Consider the following 13,507-nt stretch of genomic DNA (forward strand, 5'->3'; position numbering starts at 1 on the left):
TGTGCTTCGGGTCATTGTCATGTTGGAGGACCCAGCCTCGACCCATCTTCAATGCTCTAACTGAGGGAAGGAGGTTGTTCCCCAAAATCTCGCAATACATGGCCTCGGTCATCCTCTCCTTAATACAGTGCAGTTGCCCTGTCCCATGTGCAGAAAAACACCCCCAAAGCATGATGCTACCACCCCCATGCTTCACAGTAGGGATGGTGTTCTTGGGATGGTACTCATCATTCTTCTTCCTCCAAACACGTTTAGTGGAATTATGACCCAAAAGTTCTATTTTGGTCTCATCTGACCACATGACTTTCTCCCATGACTCCTCTGGATCATCCAAATGGTCATTGGCAAACTTAAGATGTGCCTGGACATGTGCTGGTTTAAGCAGGGGAACCTTCCGTGCCATGCATGATTTCAAACCATGACGTCTTAGTGTATTACCAACAGTAACCTTGGAAACGGTGCTCCCAGCTCTTTTCAGGTCATTGACCAGCTCCTCCCGTGTAGTTCTGGGCTGATTTCTCACCTTCCTCAGGATCATTGAGACCCTACGAGGTGAGATCTTGCATGGAGCCCCAGTCCGAGGGAGATTGACAGTCATGTTTAGCTTCTTCCATTTTCTAATGATTGCTCCAACAGTGGACCTTTTTTCACCAAGCTGCTTGGCAATTTCCCCGTAGCCCTTTCCAGCCTTGTGGAGGTGTACAATTTTGTCTTTAGTGTCTTTGGACAGCTCTTTGGTCTTGGCCATGTTAGTAGTTGGAGTCTTACTGATTGTATGGGGTGGACAGGTGTCTTTATGCAGCTAACGACCTCAAACAGGTGCATCTAATTTAGGATAATAAATGTAGTGGAGGTGGACATTTTAAAGGCAGACTAACAGGTCTTTGAGGGTCAGAATTCTAGCTGATAGACAGGTGTTCAAATACTTATTTGCAGCTGTATCATACAAATAAATAGTTTAAAAATCATATATTGTGATTTCTGGATTTTTTTTTTTAGATTATGTCTCTCACAGTGGACATGCACCTACGATGACAATTTCAGACCCCTCCATGATTTCTAAGTGGAAGAACTTGCAAAATAGCAGGGTGTTCAAATACTTATTTTCCTCACTGTATATATATATATACAGTGAGGAAAAAAAGTATTTGAACACCCTGCTATTTTGCAAGTTCTCCCACTTAGAAATCATGAAGGGGTCTGAAATTGTCATCGTAGGTGCATGTCCACTGTGAGAGACATAATCTAAAAAAAAAAATCCAGAAATCACAATATATGATTTTTAAACTATTTATTTGTATGATACAGCTGCAAATAAGTATTTGAACACCTGTCTATCAGCTAGAATTCTGACCCTCAAAGACCTGTTAGTCTGCCTTTAAAATGTCCACCTCCACTACATTTATTATCCTAAATTAGATGCACCTGTTTGAGGTCGTTAGCTGCATAAAGACACCTGTCCACCCCATACAATCATTAGGAATCCAACTACTAACATGGCCAAGACCAAAGAGCTGTCCAAAGACACTAGAGACACAATTGTACACCTCCACATTGCTGGAAAGGGCTACGGGGAAATTGCCAAGCAGCTTGGTGAAAAAAGGTCCACTGTTGGAGCAATCATTAGAAAATGGAAGAAGCTTAACATGACTGTCAATCTCCCTCGGTCTGGGGCTCCATGCAAGATCTCACCTCGTGGGGTCCCAATGATCCTAAGGAAGGTGAGAAATCAGCCCAGAATTACACGGGAGGAGCTGGTCAATTACCTGAAAAGAGCTGGGACCACCGTTTCCAAGGTGACTGTTGGTAATACACTAAGACGTCATGGTTTGAAATCATGCATGGCACGGAAGGTTCCCCTGCTTAAACCAGCACATGTCCAGGCACGTCTTAAGTTTAAGAATGACCATTTGGATGATCCAGAGGAATCATGGGAGAAAGTCATGTGGTCAGATGAGACCAAAATAGAACTTTTGGGTCATAATTCCTCTAAACGTGTTTGGAGGAAGAAGAATGATGAGTACCATCCCAAGAACACCATCCCTACTGTGAAGCATGGGGGTGGTAGCATCATGCTTTGGGAGTGTTTTTCTGCACATGGGACAGGGCGACTGCACTGTATTGAGGAGAGGATGACCGGGGCCATGTATTGCGAGATTTTGGGGAACAACCTCCTTCCCTCAGTTAGAGCATTGAAGATGGGTCGAGGCTGGGTCTTCCAACATGAGAATGACCCGAAGCACACAGCCAGGATAACCAATCAGTGGCTCTGTAAGAAGCATATCAAGGTTCTGGCATGGCCTAGCCAGTCTCCAGACCTAAACCCAATAGAGAATCTTTGGCGGGAGCTTAAACTTCGTGTTTCTCAGCGACAGGTCAGAAACCTGACTGATCTAGAGAAGATCTGTGTGGAGGAGTGGGCCAAAATCCCTCCTGCAGTGTGTGCAAACCTGGTGAAAAACTACAGGAAACGTTTGACCTCTGTAATTGCAAACAAAGGTTACTGTACCAAATATAAACATTGACTTTCTCAGGTGTTCAAATTCTTATTTGCAGCTGTATCATACAAATAAATAGTTTAAAAATCATATATTGTAATTTCTGGATTTTTTTTTTTTTAGATTATGTCTCTCACAGTGGACATGCACCTACGATGACAATTTCAGACCCCTCCATGATTTCTAAGTGGGAGAACTTGCAAAATAGCAGCGTGTTCAAATACTTATTTTCCTCACTGTATATATATATATATATATATATATATATATATATATATATATAGAGAGAGAGAGAGAGAGAGAGAGAGAGAGAGAGAGAGAGAGAGAGAGAGAGAATGTTTCATTATGAACGGAGAGCCTATTTGTACATGGGCTTTATTGCAGATTTTATATTTGGAGGCAGTGTGCTAAGTGGAATGTGTTTGGACATGTTACTGGGATATGTATTTAGGTCGGATAAAAGTGGACTAAAACAAGTTTTAAAGGTGATCATATCGCACATCTCTTATGTGATTGGTTTTGAGGAAGACCAAGCAGGTGGCAAATATATAGCCCACAGCGCACACACACAAAAACACACACAGATACACACACAAAAACACATTATTTGCCTTCAAAATCTGCGACAAGTCATTTTTGACATTGACTGTATGTAATGTCATCGTGTTATTAATGATAATTTGCCATAGTTTACTGTTTATTTTTGCTAATACTGTAATTCACATACAGTATCTTATTTATTGTACAATTGGCGAAGATAACTAGTATCTGGGAATGTTTGGATGAAGACGGAAAAGCTCTCATCTTAGGATAAGCGCATGCTACAGTATCTTCTTCTTTTTTCGGCTTCGCCTATTAGGGGGTCGCCACAGCGGATCATCCGTCTCCATACCCCCTGTCCTGTACATCTGGCTCTTTCAACCCAACTACCTGCATGTCTTCCCTCACCACATCCATAAACCTCCTCCTTGGCCTTCCTCTTTTCCTCCTTCCTGGTATATGTAAATAAAAAAATAAATATAAATGCTGATCAGCCATAAGGTGCTACTTTATTTTCTATAACCGCCACCCTGAAATAGTATTATATTTATAATAACGTGCATGTTCTCTGATACATCATTTTTATGTAAGTTGAATGTGCCTGTGTGTAGAAATTGAAATGATGAGCTTTCTGTCTGGACATGTTTATTTAGCATTTCTGGAAGGAGCTTTAAGTGTCAACGTGTAAAGTTGAACCCGTAACTTTCCATAATTTTTTGGAAAATCTTTAGGACAGAGGGATTTGCCGTTTTTTTCGGCTACATAACAAGCTGCATTTTTTATTTATTTTTTTTTCAGCTTGTAAATTATGTGATAGGGGACGTTTCACCAAAATAAAGGCAGCTAGCAAATTGCTTAAAAAGTGCATTGTTTTTTAATTAATGAAAAACACAAATATTGGGCATTTAAAACAATTTTAAAATGATAACAGTATCTTGGTGTCGATGTCATGCTGCATTGTCACGCCCAAAATCCAGGTTAAAAACAACCCGAAGTTAGTCGGAAAGAAAGTCACTGGAAAATAAAGTCAATGCAAAGAATTTATCTGACAAAACGAGATGCTCACATCCTCTGGAGCATGTTTAGAAATGAATCTTCTCTCTTATATTAGATTGTATTGTGTCTGGAAGCCTCTGAGTCACATGATCCTCAGGCTGTTAAGAGCCTAAACATTGTATGTTACACCTGATTATCAGTCAGACTATCCGGCCTCATACCATATTCACGATGCTTATAAAAAATTGTGAGATAATGCATGTGCAGAGTTGTATTATGTGACAAAATAGAATATAATGTCTCACAATATGTTTATTTAACAGCTTCGAAATGAAATAATTCAACATCGATGAAGCAGGGAAACGAATTTTGTGCAAAATGAATAGTACAAAACTTTTTACATTCAATCAGCTGCTCTGATTCAGAGATTGTGATTGTTATTAAGAAATATAAAATGTGGGATAAAAAAGTATCACAGTCAAATCAAGTCAAGAGGATTTTATAGTCATTTTTACTCCACACAGTGGTACACAGTAAAAATGAGACAACGTTCCTCCAGGACCCTGGTGCTACACTAAACAACATAGAGCTACAACACACAACATAAAGCTACATAAAGTGCAACCAAGTGCAAACAGTGTAGACGAAAAACAGTAAAGACAGACAACACAAGACAGTGTGGGACAATACACATAGCACAAGAGAGCGCCAACCAATAAACCTACTGTATACACTGAATATACAATACTGTGCTATTAATACAATACTGTGCTAATATCTACTATGTACAGTAAAACCCCGTTGTACGAGCAACTAATACTACGAGCAAACGAAGATACGAGCGAACGTGCTCGCAAAAATTGACCCTATTTTGCAAGCAAATTTCGAAGGCACGAGCAAATCCACGCTGCCGGTTTCCCGCTTTCGGCCAAGGGTAGCATCAGTCGCTTAGTTGATCTCGTGTCGCTCGGTCGCTCTTGTTGTTCAGTGCAGCAAAAACATAACTTTTTTTAGTCTTATATTTTTATTTCACTAGGAATCTTGAAAATTGTCTCCCAAGAAAATCAGTGATGGTGCTGGGAAAAAGAAAGTAAATAGAATTACAATTGAAACCAAGAAGGAAATATTCGAAAAGTACGAGCGTGGTGTGCGTACTCGTGACCTATCTCAGCAGTATGGGGTGTCTAGCTCTACCATAAGCACCATAGTAAAGAATAAAGAGACGGTTAAGAGAAGGAGATTCTCCTTTCAAAAATCAACTTCCTTCCTCTCTTACCATCTACCACCTTCTCACACTCGCAATCAACCACTACCACATGGGTAAGTGTTAAATTGTGTTTACCATACGGTACCGTATTTTTATTCATTTTATTACAGTATTTTATTATCTAATTAATAATGTATTTCTTTATGTCAATACAGTCATTTGCAGTGTATTTGTTTGTTAAAATAGGCTACAAATGCTTTCTAAATGCAGAAATAAGCGATCAAATGAGGTCTCGGAACAGATTAAATCGCTCGTCCACTGGGGTTTTACTTAATTGTGGCATCCCAATATTAATATATTTATTGTCATATTGTTTTTGGCTCAATTGGGCACAATATTATTTAAGGTCATAAAATAAAACAGGAATCCAACTTTATTTGCTTGTTGAACAGATAAATTGCTCCTGAGTCACACATTTATTTATTTATTTATTTTTTTTATTAATTTATATTTTAAGTGCTTATATGACTTAAGATAGCAGTGATATAAAGTCACAAAGGTTGACAGAAGTGTTGTAGTGTAGTGGTGCAGTAATATTGTCTCTCTCTCACACACCCACTTTTACTACTCCCACCACCTCGTGACTACCTACCTGGTTTTATCCTGTCCTGAGGGTGGAGCTCATTGAGTACTAGACAGCTGTTTGAGTTTGGATAAACACTTTGGGTTTGTTCATCATGCGTGTGTTTGTCTACATGTGTGTTTGAGAAGAAAGAAAGGTGTGTATTTCACCAGTAAGGTAAATTCAGAAATTTCTTTTATGACCTATTTTTGACAGAAATCTTTGCTTGCTTTGGATGTCTCACATATTTTCAGGCTCGATTCACTCTTTTCAGTAATCTGATTTACCTAAGCTCATTCAGTTGACTGCTTTGAAACATTTTTTTAAATAAGAGCTTACAGTCAAGTGCGTTTGTGTTCCACATGTGACCAGTAGTTTCAGCCTCGTAAATTTTTCAAAGACTTCTTAATGGCAATAAACTTGATTTAGCATCTTGCATGCAAATGTGTCTTTGATCTACTGCTCGTTTTTTTTATTTTATTTTTTTACTTTTATAGCATTCTGTAATGGGATTTTATGGTTTCTGCCCTGTGTCTTTGTTGTGAAAGCGGTGGTTCTGTACATCACACTTCCTGCATTATAAAATTCTGTAGTTCCTTTTTAAAGTTGCATAATGTAACAGTTCCTTTTAACACAGATACTAATCAAATGTACTCAATATTATAGCATTTTTTGTTATAGTACCACTACCTTTACAACGGCTATGTCTTTCGCACCATGGTATTCCATTTCTCTTTTGTCTGGAGATATTTGGCCTTGCATTGTGCTTTGGTTTGCCTCACATGATAAAAACTAGCATGTGTTATAAATGATGGGTTTGAATTTGGACACAATCTCCACTAGATGGAGTGCCTAGACCACAGTTCTATTACCAGATAAATCAACAAATAAATAAATAATCTGTCTGAAACGTCTGTCTGATATCAGTGCTGTATATAGTAATAACAGTCAAAGATGTAGAACAATAGAATGTTGCATTATATTGGCAATAACATTAAAGAAAGACAAGTATCCGTTTCAGAATGTAAAGTTATTGTGAGACCGAATGCAAATGGATTGAATTAGAAAAAAAAACATGGCCTGAAACAACCCTAGGGTAATTGTCAGCCTTCATGAAAGTAAAACCCATAAAGGTTTATTAATCTTTTAATCTTATATATTAATTTTAAGTAGTGTTTTGACATTTGGTGAAACCCTAGAGGCAATAGCAGCACTCTGCAATTCAGATCTCATGTTTTATGTGGGGTTTGATTCGCGACAAGTCATTGATTTTATCTTCCTTCAACCATCAGTCAATCTCTCAACAACCATGCAGAAGAGCATTAATGTTTTTTGACCTGTCTCGGCATTCAATACGTAATGTCTGACTTGTAACAATAGAATGTTGTTGGAACATTATTTGCCATCCTGATCACCAAATTTTTCCATGTTTAAAAACTCCTGGAGAATAAGAGAATTAAAAAAAACTTTCCGCTTATTTGAGTGGAAAATCAGATCCATTGTGTGTAATGTTTTAGTTGTTTCTGTCAGGTGTTTCTGGTTATATTCAATTAAGCAGAGCATGTTTTCAGACTGTACAGCCCGAGTTTCAGTTTACACTCACAAGTTCTGCTTGTTTTTATTTTTAGGCTGAAAGGCACCACTGCTCAGCCTGATGATGATGAAAAGGAGGATGATAACGGTAGTGTGGTCCATCCCCATAGACACAGGTAGTTTCGTCTGAGGGGAGAAGACGCCTGGAATCATAATAGATTACCATCAGAGAGTCGCAGGATGTCTGCGAGTACGCCTAATTCAGCCCCGCCCCCTAAAAAGAGCCGAGGAAAACAGGAGAATGAGTCTCTACAGGCTGCCAATGAAGAACTGAAGGCCAAACTAAGTGATGTACAAAATGAGCTGCAGCAGGAGAGGGCAAAGGTAGGTTGATCAGTTGCAGTGTTGAAACCTATCTTTTTTTTTTTAGGTTTAATGTTTGGGGGCTTATTCTGGGTACTTAAGTTTCCTCTCCCAGTCTAAACTCGTGTGGTAGGCTGATTGGCATTTCTTAATTGACTGTAGTGTGTAATTGGTTGGCACCTTGTCCAGGGTTTCCTTCACCTTGGGCTGCAAGTTCCCTGTGACAGGCTCAAGGCTCCTCCTTTACTGTGTACACTTAAAGTGGTATAGAAACTGAATAGATGTTCAATGTCTAGTCCTAAAACATTTTCTTAATTGACTTTTAATTGTGCTAAACGTATTGCCATTTGGGCCTGTATAAGAAAGTGCATGAATGAAATTGTAATAAGGAAAGTAAGGCTTTGCCTAAAATAGTGTTTAACGGGTTTCTCAACCTCGAATCAGTCCCGCTTGCATTTCAATCTTCACTTGATCTCAAGACTTGGCCTGGACTGAAGCCCAAATAGTGTGGGTCTTTTGGTTGTCTTGACTACAGCTCTTATTTATTGCTCACTGAAGCTGAATATTTACAGAGTTTGCACGTATTACCTATAGTATAAGAGGAGGTATCAAAAAGATTTTAAGACAAAGGGTCGTCGTTTTGATACAGCGCGAATAGCAGAAGGTGCTTGACACGCTTTGAAAAGAAGACCTTTAGGACATATTCCAGAAGTTGCAGGAACTCTGGGAACCCCCATTGCTGTGCAAGGGGAGTATTTTGAAGGGGATAGTGTGTTAATGTTGATAAATAAAGTACTTCTTGTAAACAGAGCTAGTCTTGAAAAAATTTGTATACCCTGATCTGCTGCATTTAGTCAAATAATGACAAATTAATTATGTTTAACAAGCATGTTTAGGGGTAAAGTTTTTATCCTGGTTGCTGATCTGTGTGTGTGGGATGTTGTTTATTAGCTGTTTTCAAAAAACCTTTGTGAAATACAGAAATGGTATTCCTTGCGCAGGTGTCTAAACTGCGTGAGCGGCTGCAGGATCTGCGGGGGCAGAGGGAGTCCGAGCAGCACAGGCATGCAGTTGCGCAGACGGAGCTGCGGGTAAAACTACGAGAGGAAAAGCAGCGGGAGGTAGCAGCTGTGCGTGATTCTTTGAGCCGGCAGCATGAGGCCGAGTTAGCACGTGCTGCCCGCATACGCCACTCTGAAATGGGACGTCTGCAGGGCCTGGTGAATGCACTGCGCAACGGTAACGGTGCCGCCGAGTTCAGGGAAGAGGCACGAGAGGAGGCACGCAGGAACCACGAGGCTGAGAGACTTAAACTGACACAGGAGCTGCAAGAAGCCAAGGCGGCACGCAGACAGGCTGAGGAAGCCCTGACCAACGCCGTGCAGGCTGATAAAGCCAAAGCGGCTGATCTTAGAGTAGCACATCAGGCCCATCATGAGGCGATCCAGAGGATCAAACGTGATAGCGAGAAGGAAGTCCGCAGATTGGTGAGCCGTGGAATGAAGGACGGATAATGAGTTAGAAACTGAAAACATTGAAGTGTGAGAATAAAGAATATACAACCCCAATTCCAAAAAGTTGGAATGCTGTGCAAAATGCAAATCTCATAAATCCATGTTCTATTCACAATAAAATAAAAAAAACATGTCAAATGTTTAAACTGAGAATATATACGATTTCAAGGAAAAATAAGGTCATTGTGAACTTGATGGCTGCAACAGCTCTTAAAAAAGTTGGAACAGGGACATGTTTACCACTGTGAAGCATCACATATTCTGTCCTTATACATCTGGGAACTGAGGACACCAGTTGCTTAAACAGGATTCTAGCTTCTCAACAGCTCTGGGTGTCCTTTGTTGTATTTTTCTATTCATGATGCGCCAAATCTTTTTAAATGGTAAGAGGTCTGGACTGCAGGAAGACCAGTTCAGCACCCAAATTCTTCTACTACGCAGTCATGCTATTGTGATAGATGCAGTATGCAGTTAGCATCGTCTTGCTCAAATATGCAAGGCCTTCCCTGAAAAAGTGTTTTTCTGGATGAAAGATTTTGTTGCTCTAAAACTTGTTTATATCGTTCAACATGGGTGGAGCCTTACAGAATGTGAAAGCTGGCCATTCCACAGGCACTAATGCACTCCCATACCATTAGAAAGTTGGCTCTTTAAACTGAGCACTGATAACAGGCCAGATGATCCCTCTCCTCTTTATTCTGGAGGATGTGAGATAAAAAGATATAAGAATTTATATTTGTCTGACCACAGAACAGTTTTCCTCTTTGCCTCAGTAGATTTTAAATTAGCTTTGGCCCAGAGAGGATGGTGGTGTGATGATTATGATGATGATATTATGTTCTGTTTTGCAATTTTATGTTGAGGTTTATTTTATGTTGAGATTATTCTGAAATTGTTCCAGAAATTGGTAGACAGTTTTTTTACAGATTGGTGAAGCTCTGCCCCTTTTCACTTCTGAGAGACTTTGTCTAGTAGCTTATTAATTAATAATTTATTAACCTTATTAGTTGCAAAATGTTTCTCCAACTTTTTTAATTTTAATAACACTTTATTAACACCTTTTCTTTATGTTTGTTGCCCTGTCCAAACTTTTTGTTATGTTGCAGCAATTAAATTCGAAATTAGCAAATTTTTATCCTTTAAATGGTACATTTTCTCAGTTTAAACATTTGATATGTTTTGTAAAATATGGGTTTATGAGATTTACAAGTAATTTGTATTTATTTATTTACATTTCAAGGTGTCATTTCAAACGTTTTTGGAATTGGGTTTATAGTTAGAATATAACCCCAGATTTTTCCTATTTGTTCTCTTACTAGAGGATCAGCTGAATAGACTTATGTAGAGTCCTGGTCCTTGAATAAAAAAAGAAAAAGTAAAAAAAAAGTCAATTGTTGTGTCTTAACAGGTTACGTATATTTAAATTCATTTTATTAGTGAGGATGATCAGAGACTTACCTTCATATTACATGCATATTTGGTGGGAGTTTGTACATGCCACTCGTATCTTGGTGTGTGTGTCTGTGTGTGGGTTAGATGGAGGAGCTGCGGGGGAGGGATCGTGTTATACAGACTTTGGAAAAGGAGTTGGGTGTGCAAGCGGGTCAGACTCAGCGCCTACTGCTACAGAAAGAGGAGGCTGAGAGGCACTATGGCAGTCCCAAGCGAGAGGTGGCTCCTGTACTTGGAGAGAACACAGATGCCATCATTAACCAGGTTACACACAAACGCACCTGATCAGCACGATCATAACTGTACCGGTAAAAGGACAGCTTCCACATTATAAAGTTTTAAAGTATGATTTCAGGCTAAACTTTCTCTTCTGTATATGTGGGTGTATGTACAACGTGTGGATGTGCGCGAATGTGGATGTGTGTAGGAAGTAGATGAGCGAGACACTCGCAGATTCCAGCTAAAGATTGCGGAGCTGCAGGCTGTCATTAGGAAACTCGAGGACCGAAACACGCTGCTGTCAGACGAGAGGACTGAACTGGTATTTATTCACACGTTTTTTTTTTTTATGTGCACATACGTATATACCCATACAAGGCTAGTGCAATCATTGGTACATAGAAGCTTTAGTAAATAATTTCATTTATATATAAATAGGCCTGCATTTTTATATTGCATTAGAGGGTAAATTGTTCATACCAATTTGTGTCAGTTAACTAACCCCAAGAAAATATATAATAATTGGCCCTTATTTAGTAAAGAGAACAAAACACAAAGAGCAAACTGTTGTTGGAGTGTAATCAGTGACAGAGTACAATCCTGGGGCTGTTATTATTCCAAAGTTGATTATTTTTGATAACAGCATGATCAAATAATCAAAAATGGCACATCGGACCATATCTATTTATAATAATATTTGAGGAATTTGAGGAATATCTATAGTGCAGTAAGTCATCCTCTCAATTTTCTTGAAATGATAAAGGCAAAACTACAACCTGCATATCTATACATAACTACAACCTATACAACCCACTGCCATTCCCATTGTAGAAAACTTCAAGTTTCAGGTTTATCTCTGAATGTTACAAAGCATTGCTTTTGGAGACTCCAACAATTTCAAATATACATCATCTCAAAGATAACTTCACCATATGAATATAATCATTTTGTAAACTTTTTTTTACCGTTATTATTAGACGTAGGTGAAGAATTGACCCTACAACTTCCCATGTATTAGTAATTACTATAGAAATATTTTTAAAATGTATTAGAATTGATCACAAATTATATTATATAAACAATATAATGCTGCCACTTGCTGTACAGCAGGTATAATTGTCAGAACCCCTATTATAAAAATAGTAACCAACACCTTGTGTGCAATTAGATTTGAGAGTTGAACATCATTAAGGTATGACTAGATGTAGCCTTTCTTGAACATACTGTATCCCAATAGTTGATATCTTAGAAGTAAACACAAAAAAAGACCAGAGCCTATTGAAAACATAATAAAATATTACTTTTCAAGGGGAATTCCTACGTATATTACAGCAGCACAGAGTTAGAAGTTAGAAGTATTGATTAATAATTGATTATTATTAATGAATTAATAAACCTTAAAAAGTATTTGCTCTATCAATCGAATATTGAGAATTTAAATCAACAAAATGGATTATATTCTCTGCTATTGATTACAGCAACAACAATCACTCATGTGGCTGTGAGATCATTCATTGTATGTATGGAGGGTGGATAATACTTTCTTTCCTCTATGTGTGTGTGTTAACTCTGCCTGAACTCAGAGTATAACGGGTACGTACTTCGGTTTTTAAGTCACAGTTCGGAAAACAAAAACAAAATTGCTTGCCGTTTTTTTATTAATGCGGTTTGTTATTATTAACATTTGTGAACATCAACGATTTTAAATATTACACCTATTTGTTTAAAAAATATAGATAAAAAATATTGTATAATATATACAATTGTATAATATACATTATGTATATTATACATATTGTATTATATATATATATATATATATATATATATATATATATATATATATATATATATATAAAAATCTAAATAATGCAATGCACTTTTTATTGTATTAATTAAATTGAAAAATCTATCAAATTGGCCCAAATTAAACTGATTAAAGGAAATTTTATAAATAAATTTTATAGTTTACATTTGTTAGATCCCAATTGGGTAATACAGATATGTATGTAAATGTGTGTGTGTGTGTGTGTGTGTGTGTGTGTGTGTGTGTGTGTGTGTGTGTGTGTGTGTGTGTGTGTGTTTTACATTTAATATTTTATTTTCTAAAGATATGACCTACTTAACTTCTACTTTTTTCTTCTTTTAAGAGAAATCCTTGAAGCTGTAAAAATGCAGCATAAATAATGCGATAAATTATGTATATATTTAAAGCTCTTTTTCTTCCTTTAGGTGAAAGTTAAATTGTTAGTTGTGTACACCTCATATAGCATGAAATCCTGTAAACGTTTGGTGTGTCTCCAGTAACACCTACTATCCTTCTTTCAGTTAAAGCGAGTGCGGGAGACAGATGGACAAATGAAACCCCTGTTAGAGAAGAACAGACGGATGAGTAAAAAGAATGAAGAGCTCCTGCAGACTTTGCAGCGTATGGAGGACAAACTAAAAGCCCTCAGCCGTGATAACGCTGAATTAGTAGGTGACAAAAAGACAAGCACACACACACACACACACACACACACACACACACACACACACACACACACCAACACACACACTGGAT

General features: G+C 38.0%; 1 protein-coding gene across 7 annotated transcripts in view; it reads left to right on the top strand.

The window, feature by feature from the left end:
• jakmip1 (janus kinase and microtubule interacting protein 1) overlaps window positions 1–13,507 on the top strand; it is a 33,873-nt gene that overhangs the window by 5,179 nt on the left and 15,187 nt on the right. For 5 of the 7 annotated variants that reach the window (XR_014536790.1, XM_083561485.1, XM_083561490.1 and 2 more), the window contains exons 2-6: window positions 7,492–7,780; window positions 8,761–9,246; window positions 10,810–10,989; window positions 11,153–11,266; window positions 13,273–13,419. Coding sequence is in view for 6 of the 7 variants with exons in the window: in XM_083561485.1 (XP_083417611.1) it covers window positions 7,637–7,780; window positions 8,761–9,246; window positions 10,810–10,989; window positions 11,153–11,266; window positions 13,273–13,419 (1,071 nt within the window). In the remaining variant the exon portion in view is untranslated. Of the gene's footprint in view, window positions 1–5,885; window positions 6,041–7,491; window positions 7,781–8,760; window positions 9,247–10,809; window positions 10,990–11,152; window positions 11,267–13,272; window positions 13,420–13,507 lie in introns of those variants that run through there. The other 2 variants (XM_083561487.1, XM_083561486.1) reach the window with 2 other exon arrangements.

The sequence above is a fragment of the Silurus aristotelis genome, assembly GCF_946808225.1.
Source record: "Silurus aristotelis genome assembly, chromosome: 14".
Lineage (NCBI taxonomy): Eukaryota > Metazoa > Chordata > Actinopteri > Siluriformes > Siluridae > Silurus > Silurus aristotelis.